The sequence below is a fragment of the Xiphophorus maculatus genome, chromosome 6 (genome assembly GCF_002775205.1).
Source record: "Xiphophorus maculatus strain JP 163 A chromosome 6, X_maculatus-5.0-male, whole genome shotgun sequence".
Lineage (NCBI taxonomy): Eukaryota > Metazoa > Chordata > Actinopteri > Cyprinodontiformes > Poeciliidae > Xiphophorus > Xiphophorus maculatus.
Window position 1 is genome coordinate 13067607 of NC_036448.1, and position 15238 is coordinate 13082844.

Genomic DNA, 15238 nt, shown 5'->3' on the forward strand with positions numbered 1-15238 from the left:
TATTTGGAATTATTTAGATTACATTGTTAATTGTTAGACCCGCCCACCAATTTGAGCGATTAAGAACACACCGGGTGCGGGGTGGATTGTTTGGTGGATTGTTTGGTGGATTGTTTGGTGAATGTCTGGTGTGGACGGGAGGCTTTGGTAGAATGATTTTTTGACCACTTGAACACTTGAACACTTGAACACTGGAACAGTTGAACATTAAATCGAGACTATTTTTTTATTTCAACTAAGTTACAAGACTTTTTATTTCAACTTTAACAATAAATGAATGAGTAAAAGTGCGTACAAAGCCCAAACCACCCGTTACCACCCACAGCCTTTATTGGAGTTTATTTTTGCTTTTTTGGAACCGAAGGCTGCGACAATGGGTATGTATCTGAGAGTAAAACAGTTGAGTATAATATTAATATTATTTTTACATTTTCTAAGGCAATGGCAAATCTAAGCCATTATAGTTTATTTTTAAACAGGAACTCCATCTGCTTAAACCTTCCTTGCACAATTTTTTTTATTTGATATTTTATGTAGAAGTTATTGTAGTCATTAGGAGACATGGCTGTTTCTCTGTGTTGGTCTACATATTGGTGGGTTTTTTTGTTTTTTAGATTGTTTCTTGTTGTGAATAAAGATTTTGTTAAGAATGTAAAAAAAAAAAATAAAAAAAGACATGGGTCACTCCCTTGTTTGAATTGTATAAATACATGCAGCAGAGACACCTGCAAGCAGGAACAGTTCAAGATGAAGATTTCTGTGGCTGCCTTAACTTTCTTTTTCTTCTATGCATGTGTGGCTGAAATCTCAGCTCAGCCGACAGGAGATAAAGATGGTGGCACCATTCAGTCATCTGGTGACGCAGACTGTGGCGCAGCTGAAGCCCAGAAAACCACTGAGCAACTTTATATCATTTTAAGAGCGGTAGAAGCCAAACTTAGCGACACTCAGACAGAGATCGAGGTCCTGAAGTCACAAGTTCAAGGTAAGAGCAGCAGATTTGGAGTTTCCTCTTTCAGAAATTTTATTAGATAGACATTAAATAAACATTATAATGAACACTTATTTTCATATTTCCTAAGTCAACAAGGTAGCATTTGGAGCATCTATAAGTACAGGTGGAAATATTGGACCTTTTAATACCCACACCATACTGATCTACAAAAAGGCCTTCTTCAACACAGGGTCATACAACCCAACAACAGGTAAACCTATATATATTTGATTACGCTTATTGTTTAAATTAGTGTTTACAAATACTGAGAGTATTTTGCTGTACTTACAGAGGTAAAATAAATTATTGCTTTTCATGTAAATTAGTGTGATCATGTTAGGGAGGACCTAAAATAAAAACTATAAAATACATTTGAGTAGGGGGGGGGACAAAAGGTCAGGGAACACTATGAAGAGGTTAAGAAAGTATGCTATACTAAAATTATTAACAATTTTAGCAATGCATACTAAAATGTTAGTATAGCACACTGACAAAATAGAATCTGTGTGTGGTATGTGGTAAATAACATGTACTTTCATAATCCTTAAACAGATTAAGGATTACGATTGTATTTACAATACAAAAAGATAATAAAACAAATGTACAAATGAACAAAGAACAAATTCCAGCAAGTCATTTTAAGGCATTTTAGCTAAATCTTTTAAAATAGTATCCAATATTACATCATCATTACATTATGAAGTTAAATTAAATTTTTTGTTTTTGTTTTTGAGGTTGCTCAAATGTCTTACTGCATGTGTGTTCAAAAGATCACCAAAGATCACCATAAACATTACGTTTATTGTCCACAGGTATTTTTACGACTCCTGTCAAAGGAGCCTATTACTTCAGCTTCTCTGGACATAATCAATCAACTAAACAAATGGGCCTGCAACTGATGAAGAATGGAGAGCGGATGATCACTGGCTTCAACCATGTTGATGCTATAGATCGGTATGAGACAGCAACCAATGGGATGACTCTGCAGCTTGAAGTTGGAGACCAGGTTTACGTGATACTGATGGCAGGCACATGGATTCATGACAATGACAATAGTCAAAGTACCTTTATTGGTCATTTATTATTCCCTCTGTAAAGTTCCCGCAAAAGGATAAAGCTAACATACACATGACATACATTTTATTTCACTGATAATATTTAGTGGTAACACTTACTGATGGGGACAGATATCAGGATAAAAATAGATGTTGTGTGTGCTATGTCTTAAATGTGAGGTGATCTGATGTGTGTAATAAAACATTTTTTTACAATCATATTCATATTTGACCAATAAAAATCTAATAAAACACAAATTGTTTTCATTGCAAAAACCTGTTTCATTCTTTGAAAATCCATTTGTGGTGACGCTCCTCTAAACTTTTATTCAGTTTTAAACAAGGATGTGAAAACATCATTTTCTCAATTGCCACAAAAGATGTTAAAAAAGTCTTCAAAACATGAAAAACTCAATAAAAAATATTTGCACAGCATGGGTGACAAATGATTCTGAAACACAAAACACCTCTGTCAGTTTTACCAATATGAATGTTTTATTTGAATTATAAAAAAAAAAATTAATTGATTGATTGATTTATTAACATAATTAAAGAAAAAAGGAATAAAATAAGGAAGCACATAAATAATATGAACTGATAAATAAGAATATAAAGAAATGTAAATTAATCAGAAATGCTCACTCTTACTGAGGCCAGCCATTCTCATAATGTTACTTTAGCTAAGCAATACTGAAGCTGATAGTTCTGACAGTGTAACAGAGTAACGGACAAATTGATGTATTAATTTAAAGATTCAATCACCAGAAGCTTTGAAAGACAGGGAAGAATGGATCATCTGCAGGTTCATGTTTGATGATTTGTTAAAGCATTTTTGTTGCTAAATACTAATCATTACAGTCAGGAATAGATTCATTACCAGGTCAGTTGTTAGAAAACGTTTAACTTTTTGAAAGTAGGTTCAGAAAACAGCCAACATGCAGAATAAATCATGAAAGAAAGACATAATCATAAAGCAAATGCAAATCTAAAAGAAAACACAAAAACACATACAGTATGTCTATTACTTCAGCTGCTTTGGACAAGACCTGCTGTCCTGTCAATAATCTTGGTCTAGCAAACCTGCTGCAGCATATTTCATCTCTTCAAGTTCAGGTAGGGATATGTCTACATGGTGCTCAAATATCAGTTATGGCAACCAGTTCAGTGGGTTATTTCCATAACTTGAGACTTTATTTCATCTTCACATTCTTCTAATGCAACAAGACTCTGGCTTCCATCTGTTCCGTAACACCATCCTGTTATTTTTGAACCTTCTCAACTTATCTCTGTACACTAGTTCTTCTCTTAGATTTACACAAAATATTGTTTTAATTCAAATATCTCTCCTTTTAAATTAGATACAGTGGATTACAAAAATATGTCTTCCTCTTGAACTTTTCCATATTGTGTCACATTACAACCACACACATAAACATAGGTAATTGGAATTTAATGTGAAAGACCAACATAAAATGGTAAACACTAACGAAGTGGAAAGAATATTATACAGGACTGGAAATTTTTTTTATTATTATTATTTTACAAATAAAACACTGAAAAGTGCAGTGTGCAAAACTATTTAGACCCCTGGAGTGAATACTTTGTGAAACCAACGGTTTGCTGCAATTCCAGCTGTGTGTCTTTTAGAGTGCATCTCTACCATCTTTGCATATCTACTGAATCTTTTGTCCATTTGTCATGATTTGCAGTTGTGGAATGTGGACTGTGGACGCAGTGGACCCAGCCAATACAGGAAATGATAATTTAATGACAAATAATGCACAAAATCCAGACAGCACAGGTGAGCAGAAGCCTACGAGCTCAGAACTGGTAGCAACTGGAAAATAGAAACAGAAACATATAGAGCTAGAAACAATGATGTTTCACAACAGTAATGACGAGAACCCGACAAGAGACACAGGTGGATTCAAATAAACAGAGGATAATCAGGGGAAATGAGACACAGCTTGGGGATATTAGGGGGTAGAAAGGGATGACAGACACTGAACTGAACACAGAAACCTAAAATGAACACACAGAAAAACCAAATCCTCACAACATTCTTCTTTGCCAAACAGCTGAAGCTCAGTCAGATTAAATGGAGAGTATTTGTGAAGAGTAGATTTAAGATCTTTCCACAGATTTTTGATTGGGTTGAGGTCTGAACTTTCAAACCCATGAATATGTTTTGTTTTAAACCATTGCAGTGTAGCCCTGGCTTTATGTTTTGGGTCATTGTCCTGCTGGAAGGTGAACCTCTGCCACAGTCTCAAGTCTCTTTCAGAGTCCAGCAGGTTTTCTTCCAAGATTTTTCTTTATTTGGCCCATTCCGCTTCCCATCAACTCTGACCATCTTCCCTATCCCTTCTGAAGAGAAGCACCCTCAGAGCATGATGCTGCCACCACCATATTTGGGACAGGGCATGGTAATGAAGAATGGAGAGCAGATAGTCTCTGTTTACAACCATGCTGCTGGAAATCATAATGAGACAGCAACCAATGGGATGACTCTGCAGTTAGAAGTTGGAAACCAGGTTTACATGAGACTGCTTGAAAACACCTGGATTATTGACAATTCAAATGATCATAGTACCTTTATTGGCCATTTATTATTCCCTCTGTAAAGTTCCTGCAAAAGAATAAAGCTAACATACACATGAAATAGATTTTATTTCAGTGATAATATTTAGTGGTAGCCCTTATTGATGGGGACAGATATCAGGATAAAAATAGACGCTGTGTGTGCTATGTCTTAAATGTGAGGTGATCTGATGTATGTAATAAAACATTTTTTTTTACAATAATATTCATATTTGACCAATTAAAATCTAAAAGAAAACACAAAAACACATACAGTATGTCTATTTCTTCAGCTGCTTTGGACAAGACCTGCTGTCCTGTCAATAATCTTGGTCTAGCAAACCTGCTGCAGCATATTTCATCTCTTAAAGTTCAGGTAGGGATATGTCTACATGGTGCTCAAATGTCAGTTATGGCAATCAGTTAGGCGGGTTATTTCCATAACTTGAGACTTTATTTCATCTTCACATTCTTCTAATGCAACAAGACTCTGGCTTCCATCTGTTCCGTAACACCATCCTGTTATTTTTGAACCTTCTCAACTTATCTCTGTACACTAGTTCTTCTCTTAGATTTACACAAAATATTGTTTTAATTCAAATATCTTCTTAAATTAGATACAAAAATATGTCTTCCTCTTGAACTTTTCCATATTTTGTCACATTACAACCACACACATAAGCTGGAATTTAATGTGAAACACCAGGACAAAATGGTAAACACTAACGAAGTGGAAAAAATATTATACATGACTGTTTTTTTTTTTACAAATAAAACACTGAAAAGTGCAGTGTGCAAACTATTTAGACCCCTGGAGTGAATACTTTGTGAAACCAACGGTTTGCTGCAATTCCAGCTGTATGTCTTTTAGAGTGCATCTCTACCATCTTTGCTCATCTACTGAATCTTTTGTCCATTTGTCATGATTTGCAGTTGTGGAATGTGGACTGTGGACGCAGTGGACCCAGCCAATACAGGAAATGATGGTTTAATGACAAATAATGCACAAAATCCAGACAGCACAGGTGAGCAGAAGGCTACAAGCTCAGAACTGGTAGCAACTGGAAAATAGAAACAGAAACATATAGAAATAGAAACAACGATGTTTCACAACAGTAACAATGAGAACCCGACAAGAGACACAGGTGGACTCAAATACACAGAGGATAATCAGGGGAAACGAGACACAGCTGGGGGAAATCATGAGGTAGAAAGGGATGACAAAGACACTGAACTGAACACAGAAACCTAAATAAACACACAGAAAAATCAAATCCTCACAACATTCCTCTTTGCCAACCAGCTCAAGCTCAGTCAGATTAAATGGAGAGTATTTGTGAAGAGCAGATTTCAGATCTTTCCACAGATTTTTGATTGAGTTCAGGTCTGAACTTTCAAACCCATGAATATGTTTTGTTTTAAACCATTGCAGTGTAGCCCTGGCTTTATGTTTTGGGTCATTGTCCTGCTGGAAGGTGAACCTCTGCCACAGTCTCAAGTCTCTTTCAGAGTCCAGCAGGTTTTCTTCCAAGATTTTCCTGTATTTGGCCCATTCCCCTTCCCATCAACTCTGACCATCTTCCCTGTCCGTTCTGAAGAGAAGCACCCTCAGAGCATGATGCTGCCACCACCATATTTGGGACAGGGAATGGTGGTGTGCAGTGTTAGTTCTCCACCATACATAGCACTTTGCATTTTGGTGGAAAAGCTTTCCTCTTGCCAAGTTTCTATGAAGACTACATTTGTGCAGTGCACAACCAATAGTTTTCCTGTGGACAGACTCCCCCACCTGAGCTGTGGATCTCTGCAGAGTCTCTCCAGAGTCACCATGGGCCTCTTGGCTGCGTCTCTGATCGGTGCTCTCCATGATAAAATCTTTTAGGGGTAGGATTAGGGTTATGGGTTATACCCTCTGCACTTCACAGAATTAATGTCACAAGGTGACAACATTTTAACACTTTTTCCATTTATCTGTTGTGATCACAGACAGGAATAACAGGACAGGCCAACTTTTCAACTTCATCTCTACATAACCCATTTTTATCACAGGTTTCTTCCCGTGATATTAGGTGGTGTTTTGTTTTCAGCTCAAGAAGCAACGATAGAATCCAGGTCAGTATGTTGTTCCCATAGTTTGAGACTTTATTTCCTCTTCACACTCTACTACTGCAACAAGGCTTTGGCTTGCAGATGTTAACACCATCTTTACATGGGTCACTGTTGAATCTTCTCAACTATGTACACAGCTAGTTCTTTTAGCGTTTATTGTAGGATTACATTATGTGGCATTATTATTATTTTTTTTTTGCTGCTTATTTGGCGTTATTATTAAGCGTCTCCGTTCTGGAGAGTCTAATGTCTGTTTATTCTTACCATCATGGATAAAAGACAGCCTCTTCTGGCAAAAGTGAAAAATAAATAAATAAATGAACCACCCGTTCAAGTAGTTGTGGATACATTGGTTTTTAAACTTACAGAGCAAACAATCATTTCTTTATGAGTCCTGCACATGAAAGTGTCAGCAATCATGCAGTTTACCAAAAATGTGTAGCTAAACCAGAAACTCTATCCATCTTATTCCTGGTAATGCTGATGTAGGATTGACTGTGTTAGTTTTAAGGTGTAGCTAGTGGTGTGTTTTGTAATTGTCAAGTTAAAAAACTTTGTGTGTTCGATTAATTAAGGTGTGCAACTCAACTGGTTTTACTCTGGGTAATTTCTCACATCCATAAGATGACAGAATTGGTTTGTCTTCCGATTGGGAAACCCCAATAATACTCATTTATCTACAGGGTTTTTTTCCCTTTATCATAAAAGGAATCAGTTTTATCACTTTGTAAGTTCAGAGTTTATAGGTCTTGACATATTTCACAGAATGTATTACAAATTGCTTGATATATATTGAATTTTTTGAATGATAATGTTAACAAACACAGGACGAAAAATAAAAAATAATATTCAGTTTGTTTAAACTGGACACGAGTAAGAAATTGAAATTGCTTCAGTTGTCAATTTTAGGGTCATGTATTACAGTTTATGAACAAAATAGGTCAAGAATCAAAATTTTTCTCATCTCTACAAACCTTTGTTGACTCTTAGCTGCACAAGTCTGCCCTCTTGTGGACAAAGAAGAGAGCTAAAGTCCAAAATGAAAAGAAAAGGCTAAAGTCTTCAAGGCTCTTATACCTTCTCCACAAATGATAACTGTTGGTTTATTCATATAAGCTCTGAGATGAAAACCTTTTCAGCTGTAGCCATCAGTCATTGACAGGTCTAGGTGTACAAGTCCAGAGACTGAAAATGTAGACGAGGTGTTGATGAATGTAGGGGGAGCTGAGAACACCTCAGTGTCTGTCTGTGTCCTCCTACTCAGCGATCAGTGCGGAGGCAGAGCGTTCGTTCTATTCTGGTCCCTGAAATGTGAGGTCTTTTCTTCACTGCTCCCTCCAAGACCAGAGTGATTCATCCACACTTGTCTGCAGGCAGAAATGCAAGGAAAAAAAAACCCTTCAGTGTAGACTGTCAGTCTGAGTTTCTCACAAAATGGAAATATCTATTATATTGTATTACACACATTATCTTACATGGCTGTCAACTTTTTGCTTCAGAGCATCCACAAATCAAAAGCATGAAATATTGAAGGCTATGTTTCTTTTTCCCTCTGACACGTCTCCAAATTTTCATAGTCTATCTTTTCCCATCAGAACATTCATGAGTTTGACTGTTTCAGCAAAAAAAATTTAGTTGAAGTTGCTGTCTAAGCAGTTCCCAAGTCAAAGGGGTCAGAAACCTTTGTAATCCACAAGAAGGTTTCTGTGTGGATTACTGAACAGCAAACTCATTTGCAGCTTAGATAGTGGAAATAATTGTCCCTACAACTAATAAGTGGAGTGAAAATAATAAGTGTTTACAACTGTTTTTATTGGAAGTCATAATGAGTCAGCAACCATAACTAGTGCAGCACCTTTGTAGTATAGTATAAGGAGTAGTAGTATTGCCTTAAAAGGTATGTAGGGTTTATGATTATTTGATTGTTAAAATGATGTGATTGAATGCTTGGTGGTAAGAACAACTTATGTCCAAGATGAGTTGTGATGTAATATAATGTACGTTAAAGAAAAAGGGAAGGTGTCTTTGACTTTTTAAGAAGTGATTATAAAAACGTTCATTACAACACTGTTCCTTAATGCGAATAAAAATGCACTTGTTTTGTTTCTGCCACTGATAAAAAAAACAAACTAAAAAACTTGTATCTGTTATGACTTAAGAGATACTTAAGAGACTTAAGAGATACTATCTCATAAGGTAAGTCTCATGGGTTTTTTATTCATCAGAGTGCTCAAAATGGGTTTCTGTATATTTGATATGGTGTAGTAGTGTGAGGTACCATGGTGCTGCAAAACAAAGGAGTCTTTATTTTGCAGCAAACGACAGCTTCTCCACAGGCCACCAGCCCACTAACGGAGAAATTCACCGGTAGACTGTCATGCCCGTCTCTCCTGCATAGTTTGTCTCATGTACAGAACAAATTAGTTACCAGGTTTTTATAATTACCAGATCAAAGGTTTGTTAGTTAAACTGTGCAACTCTTCTTGGAAACTTCAGAAAAGTTTTGTATTTAATGATTTGCAGTGGTGTTAAAAATTGTTAGCTCCCTTCCTGATTTTGTTTTTGTATGTTTGTATGTTTGTTACACTTCAGTGTTTCAGAAAACCAAACCAATTTAATATTAGCCAAAGACAGCACAAGTAAGATGGAGTTAATTTCCTGCAAGAACATTGCAAATCCAATAAAGGTAAAGCATAAAGTAAAACGTATTTCACAAATTTTCCATATGTTTTGTGTGTGTTTTGTACACACAAAATATACCTCTCAAACTGTTCTTTACTATAAAATAATCCAAAATGCAATTTTTCCGTAGAAAATTATCTCCATATTGCTTGTGTTGTCTTTGACTAATATTTAAAGTGCTTTTGGACAGCTGAAACACTGAAGTGTGGCAAGCATGGCAAAAAAAAGAAGAAAAAATCAGGAAGGGGTCAAGCAATTTTTTTACACCACAGTAAATCAATAAAAACAGAAATTCTGTGAAGTTCTCAAGAGTTAGAAAAGTTTAACTAAGATCCTTGTTTGAACTGTATATATAGTCAGGAGAATATACAGCAGAGACAACTACAAGCAGGAACAGTTCAAGATGAAGATTTCTGTGGTTGTATTAACTTGCTTTTTCTTCTATGCATGTGTGTCTGAGACCACAGCTCAGCCAACAGGAGAGGTCGGTGACACAGATGACGGCATCATTCAGAAACCTGGTGGCCAAGACTGTGGCGCAGCCGAAGGCCAGAAAACCAATGAGCAACTTTATGTCATTTTAAGAGAGCTAGAAACCAAACTTAGAGACACTCAGACTGAGATGGAGGTCCTGAAGTCACAAGTTCAAGGTAAGAGCAGCAGATTTGGAGTTTCCTCTTTCAGAATTTTTACTAGATAGACATTAAATAAACATTATAATGAACACTTATTTTCATGTTTCCTAAGGCAACAAGGTAGCATTTGGTGCATCCATAAGTGCAGGTGAAAATAGGGAAAATATTGGACCTTTTAATACCCACACCACTGTGATCTACAAAAAGGTCTACTTCAACACAGGATCATTCAACCGGGGAACAGGTAATCCTATCACAGTGATATATTTGATTACGCTTATTGTTTAAATTAGTGTTTACAAATACTGAGAGTATTTTGCTGTACTTACAGAGGTAAAATAAATTATTGCTTTTCATGTAAATTAGTGTGATCATGTTAGGGAGGACCTAAAATAAAAACTATAAAATACATTTGAGATTTAGGGGGGAAAAAAGTAGTAGGGAAAAAAAGAAATTAGAAAACAAAAGGTCAGGGAAAAACTAGTATGAAGAGGTTAAGAAAGTATGCTATACTAAAATTATTAACAATTTTAGCAATGCATACTAAAATGTTAGTATAACACACTGACAAAATAGAATCTGTGTGTGGTATGTGGTAAATTACATGTACTTTCATAATCCTTAAGGATTATGATTGCATTTACAATACAAAAAGATTATAAAACAAATGAACAAAGAACGAATTCCAGCAAGTCATTTAAAGGCATTTTTAGCTAAATCTTTTAAAATAGTATCCAATATTACATCATCATTAAATTATGAAGTTAACTAAAAAGTAGTTTTTTTTAGGTTGCTCAAACGTCTTACTGCATATGTGTTCAAGAGATCACAAAAGATCACCATAAACATCACTTTTATCGTCCACAGGTATTTTTACAGCTCCTGTCAAAGGAGCCTATTACTTCAGCTTCTCTGGACATAATTTATCATCTAAAGCAATGGGCCTACAACTGATGAAGAATGGACAGCAGATGGTCACTGTCGTCAACCATGTTGCTGGAAACCGTCATGAGACAGCAACCAATGGGATGACTCTGCAGCTTGAAGTTGGAGACCACGTTTACATGAGACTGTATGAAAACACCTGGATTTTTGACAATTCAAATGATCATAGTACCTTTATTGGTTATTTATTATTCCCTCTGTAAAGTTCCTGCAAAAGAATAAAGCTAACATACACATGACATAAATTTTATTTCACTGATAATATTTAGTGGTAACACTTACATCAGGATAAAAATAGATGCTGTGTGTGCTATGTCTTAAATGTGAGGTGATCTGATGTATGTAATACTTTTTTTTTACAATCATATTTATATTTGACCAATAAAAATCTAATAAAACACAAATTGTTTTCATTGCAAAAACCTGTTTCATTCTTTGAAAATCAATTTGTGGTGACGCTCCTCTAAACTTTTATTCAGTTTTAAACAAGGATGTGAAAACATCATTTTCTCAATTGCCTCAAAAGATGTTAAAAAAGTCTTCAAAACATGAAAAACTCAATAAAAAATATTTGCACAGCATGGGTGACAAATGATTCTGAAACACAAAATGCCTCTGTCAGTTTTACCAATATGAATGTTTTATTTGAATTATTATTAGTATATTAGGCTATACAAATAAAATTTGATTAATTTATTAAGTGAATAACACAATTAAAGAAAAAAAGGGAAATAATAAGGAGAATAAATAACACACCTGATTTTACTCCTGGTAATTTCTCACAACCATAAGATGACAGAATTGGTTTGTCTTCCGTTTGGAAAACCCCAATAATACTCGTTTTAATCTGTACTTCAGTATCTGTTTTTCCCCCCTTTATCATAAAAGGAATCAGTTTTATCACTTTGTAATTTCAGAGTTTATAGGTCTTAACTTATTTCACAGAATGTATTACAAATTGCTTGATATATATTACATTTTTTGAATGATAATGTTAACAAACACTGGACGAAAAAGAAAAATAATATTCAGCTTGTTTAAGCTGGACACGAGTAAGAAATTGAAATTGCTTCAGTTGTCAATTTTAGGGTCATGTACTACAGTTTATCAAGAAAAAAAAGAATTAAGAATAAAGAAAGAATTAAAAAAATTTAGAATCAAAATTTGTCTCATCTCTACAAGCCCTTGTTGACTCTTAGCTGCACAAGTCATTTGAACTACCATCATACGATACTGCTATTGATTTCTTTGATCATTTGGAGTAAAAATAATCATTTTGTCATAAGTCCACATCCACATCCTTGTCCTTCCATTGTCCAAAATGCAACATTGTGTTGTGCTCTGGATACATACACTATATAATTGCCAGATGATGGTTCATGAGATGTACCTTTGAGCTACTTGTTGATTGTTGGTCGAGCTAATGTCTCACGCATTAACTTACACTGGAGAAACTTAGGATTCACATGGGAGAAATTTATCAGTACAGGAGAGATATAGAAAAAAAGTCAAGTGGAAGTGTATAGAAATATGATTGACATATTTTGACAACCTGTTGAATCATTTTGCAGGTTAAGGCTTTATTGATTTTTTTTTTATTTCTTGAAAACAGAAAACACGATTTTCACCTGCTCATAATAAAAAATGGAATAAAAGCACAAGAGGAGCTTACAACAAAAGGATTTTTTTAAAAAACATTCTTTAAATCAGATTTTTTTTAAATGAAAAAAATATTACCAATAATTTAATAGGTCAAATATGATTTTGAATTTGCTGAAAATGCATAAATCATAGTGTCTCACATTTAAGACACAACATAAACCGATTCTAATTTTGCTCAAAAATATGCCTCTAACAAGAAGTATTTTTACTAAGCATTACTGAAAACAAACTCTAATTCACTTTTGTCCTTTTACTTTTAATAAAAGATGTTAATTGTTCACAACCCTTACAGAGGAAATAATAAATGACCAATAAAGGTACTATGATCATTTGAATTGTCAAAAATCCAGGTGTTTTCACGCAGTCTCATGTAAACGTGGTCTCCAACTTCAAGCTGCAGAGTCATCCCATTGGTTGCTGTCTCATAACGGTTTCCAGCAACATGGTTGTAGACAGTGACCATCTGCTCTCCATTCTTCATCAGTTGTAGGCCCATTGCTTTAGATGATAAATTATGTCCAGAGAAGCTGAAGTAATAGACTCCTCTGACAGGAGCTGTAAAAATGCCTGTGGATGATCAAGGTGATGTTTATGGTGATCTTTTGTGATCTTTGGACTTAAAAACTTTGAACCCCATAAAAAAAAAAAAAACTGTAAGTATTTAAGTGGAAATCATGAAATGATCTAATTGAAACTGAAAAGCTTTCTTTTTTTACTCTTTTATCAAACCGTTACCCATCTAGAGAGACCTCGTTAATGCATTTTTCAATTGGAGGTGTATGTCATTTATGTCAACATATATGCAGTGAAAGACACATTTACATTTTGTGACTTAATGATGACATAATATCATATATTATTCTAAAAGTTTGAAGTAAAAAATGCCTCAAAATGATTACTTTTAATTTGATTAAAAAACAACCCTTGTGTTGTAATTGTGATCAGCTTTAATGTAGCATAGAAATTGTTGATCTTTTGTCTGGTACACTTTTTTTTTTATCTCTTTGCAGTTTTTAAAAAGATTGAAGAAATAACAGAGGTCTCTGTCAGAAATTGTTTTTCTCTATAGAATTTTCAGATTTCTTTGTTTCCTCTTTTAAAGTAGCATAGTAATCGTTGATCTTTTTTCTGGTACACTTTTTTTGCTCTTTTTCCAGTTTTTAAAGATTTCTTTTTTCTTACAAGGTTTTCTTCTACTCAAATGTATTTTGCCTTCTGTAAACGTTGTATCTTAAGCCTGATCTACATTTAGGTCCTCCTTAACATAATCATACTATTCTACGTGACACACAATAATATGTTAACCTCTTCAAGTTCAAAACTTTATGTCAACACTCAACAGTATTTGTACACATTAATTTAATTCATAAGCACAGTAAAACATATTGCTATGATAAGTTTACCTGTTCCCCGGTTGAATGATCCTGTGTTGAAGTAGACCTTTTTGTAGACCAGTATGGTGCCGGTATTAAAAGGTCCTATATTGCCACCTGTACTTATGGATGCGCCAAATGCTACCTTGTTGCCTTAAGAAGAAATATGAAAATAAGTGTTCATTATAAAGTTTATTTAATCTCCATTGTGATAAAATTTACAAAAGTTGAAACTCCAAATTTGCAGTTCTTACCTTGAACTTGTGACTTCAGGACCTCCATCTCTCGCTGCGTGTCTCTAAGTTTGGTTTCTAGTTCTCTTAAGCTGACAAAAAGTTGACAGCAGTTTTTCTGGCTTTCGGCTACGCAACAGTCTTGGCCTCCAGGTGACTGAACAATGCCATCATCTCTGTCACTGACCTCTCCTGGCTGAGCTGTGGTTTCAGCCGCATGCAAAGACAAGAAAAAGAAAGTTAATGCGGCCACAGAAATCTTCATCTTCAGCTGTTCTTGTATGTATGTCTGCCACACCAGTTCTCCTCACTATATATACAATGCATACAAGGAAGTGGTCTAGTTTTTATAAACTGGGTCACTTCCTAGTTTATATAAAATAGGCCACTAGTTTTATATACTAGTGGCCTAGTTTCTACAACTAGGCCACTAGTTTTATATAATAGTGGCCTAGTTTTTTGACAAGTTAAGTTATTTTCCTGCCAAAATGTTGCAAACCAATAAAGCAAGTTGCACACAAAGAAAACATACAGTATTTCACAAACTGTCCTGGAAAGTTGCACATAGATAGATAGACGGACGGACGGACGGACGGACGGACGGACGGACGGACGGACAGACAGACAGACAGACAGATAGATAGATAGATAGATAGATAGATAGATAGATAGATAGATAGATAGATAGATAGATAGATAGATAGATAGATAGATAGATAGATAGATAGATAGATAGATAGATAGATAGATAGATAGATAGATAGATAGATAGATAGATAGATAGATAGATAGATAGATAGATAGATAGATAGATAGATAGATAGATAGATAGATAGATAGATAGATAGATAGATGAAATGACTACAAGAAGAAACTATTTTTGTTTGAGTTGTTCAGAGTTCCTTGATAAATGTAGGAAGATTGTTGCATTTCAAGCAGGAGAGATATATTTTTTCGCTGTCTATTATTT

At 34.9% G+C, this 15238-nt stretch overlaps 3 protein-coding genes across 3 annotated transcripts; 2 read left to right on the forward strand and 1 right to left on the reverse strand.

The window, feature by feature from the left end:
- Window positions 1-713: 713 nt before the first annotated feature.
- On the forward strand, window positions 714-2303 carry LOC102235115 (complement C1q-like protein 2). The gene is made up of 3 exons (XM_005796065.2): window positions 714-985; window positions 1083-1205; window positions 1807-2303. Exons 1-3 carry the CDS (start codon window positions 748-750, stop codon window positions 2088-2090), a joined length of 645 nt encoding a protein of 214 aa, XP_005796122.1. The 5' UTR covers window positions 714-747; the 3' UTR covers window positions 2091-2303.
- Window positions 2304-9789: 7486 nt separating this feature from the next.
- On the forward strand, window positions 9790-11489 carry LOC102235375 (cerebellin-4-like). Its single transcript, XM_023334869.1, has 3 exons — window positions 9790-10070; window positions 10168-10299; window positions 10923-11489. The coding sequence occupies exons 1-3, from the start codon at window positions 9824-9826 to the stop codon at window positions 11201-11203; spliced, it is 660 nt and encodes a 219-aa protein (XP_023190637.1). The 5' UTR covers window positions 9790-9823; the 3' UTR covers window positions 11204-11489.
- A 1184-nt stretch (window positions 11490-12673) lies between these two features.
- LOC111608784 (cerebellin-4-like) lies at window positions 12674-14881 on the reverse strand. The gene is made up of 3 exons (XM_023334870.1): window positions 14290-14881; window positions 14066-14188; window positions 12674-13229 (listed from the first exon to the last, which is right to left on the reverse strand). Exons 1-3 carry the CDS (start codon window positions 14531-14533, stop codon window positions 12949-12951), a joined length of 648 nt encoding a protein of 215 aa, XP_023190638.1. The 5' UTR covers window positions 14534-14881; the 3' UTR covers window positions 12674-12948.
- Between the last annotated feature and the right edge of the window lie 357 nt (window positions 14882-15238).

Bases quoted from the DNA above. Each gene is read 5' to 3' on its own strand.
- LOC102235115 (XM_005796065.2), top strand. From the start codon at position 748: ATGAAGATTTCTGTGGCTGCCTTAACTTTCTTTTTCTTCTATGCATGT. The intron at 986-1,082 runs GTAAGAGCAGCA...ATATTTCCTAAG, and splicing joins CCTGAAGTCACAAGTTCAAG to TCAACAAGGTAGCATTTGGA. The intron at 1,206-1,806 runs GTAAACCTATAT...TATTGTCCACAG, and splicing joins GTCATACAACCCAACAACAG to GTATTTTTACGACTCCTGTC.
- LOC102235375 (XM_023334869.1), top strand. From the start codon at position 9,824: ATGAAGATTTCTGTGGTTGTATTAACTTGCTTTTTCTTCTATGCATGT. The intron at 10,071-10,167 runs GTAAGAGCAGCA...ATGTTTCCTAAG, and splicing joins CCTGAAGTCACAAGTTCAAG to GCAACAAGGTAGCATTTGGT. The intron at 10,300-10,922 runs GTAATCCTATCA...TATCGTCCACAG, and splicing joins ATCATTCAACCGGGGAACAG to GTATTTTTACAGCTCCTGTC.
- LOC111608784 (XM_023334870.1), bottom strand. From the start codon at position 14,533: ATGAAGATTTCTGTGGCCGCATTAACTTTCTTTTTCTTGTCTTTGCAT. The intron at 14,189-14,289 runs GTAAGAACTGCA...TTTCTTCTTAAG, and splicing joins CCTGAAGTCACAAGTTCAAG to GCAACAAGGTAGCATTTGGC. The intron at 13,230-14,065 runs GTAAACTTATCA...GATCATCCACAG, and splicing joins ATCATTCAACCGGGGAACAG to GCATTTTTACAGCTCCTGTC.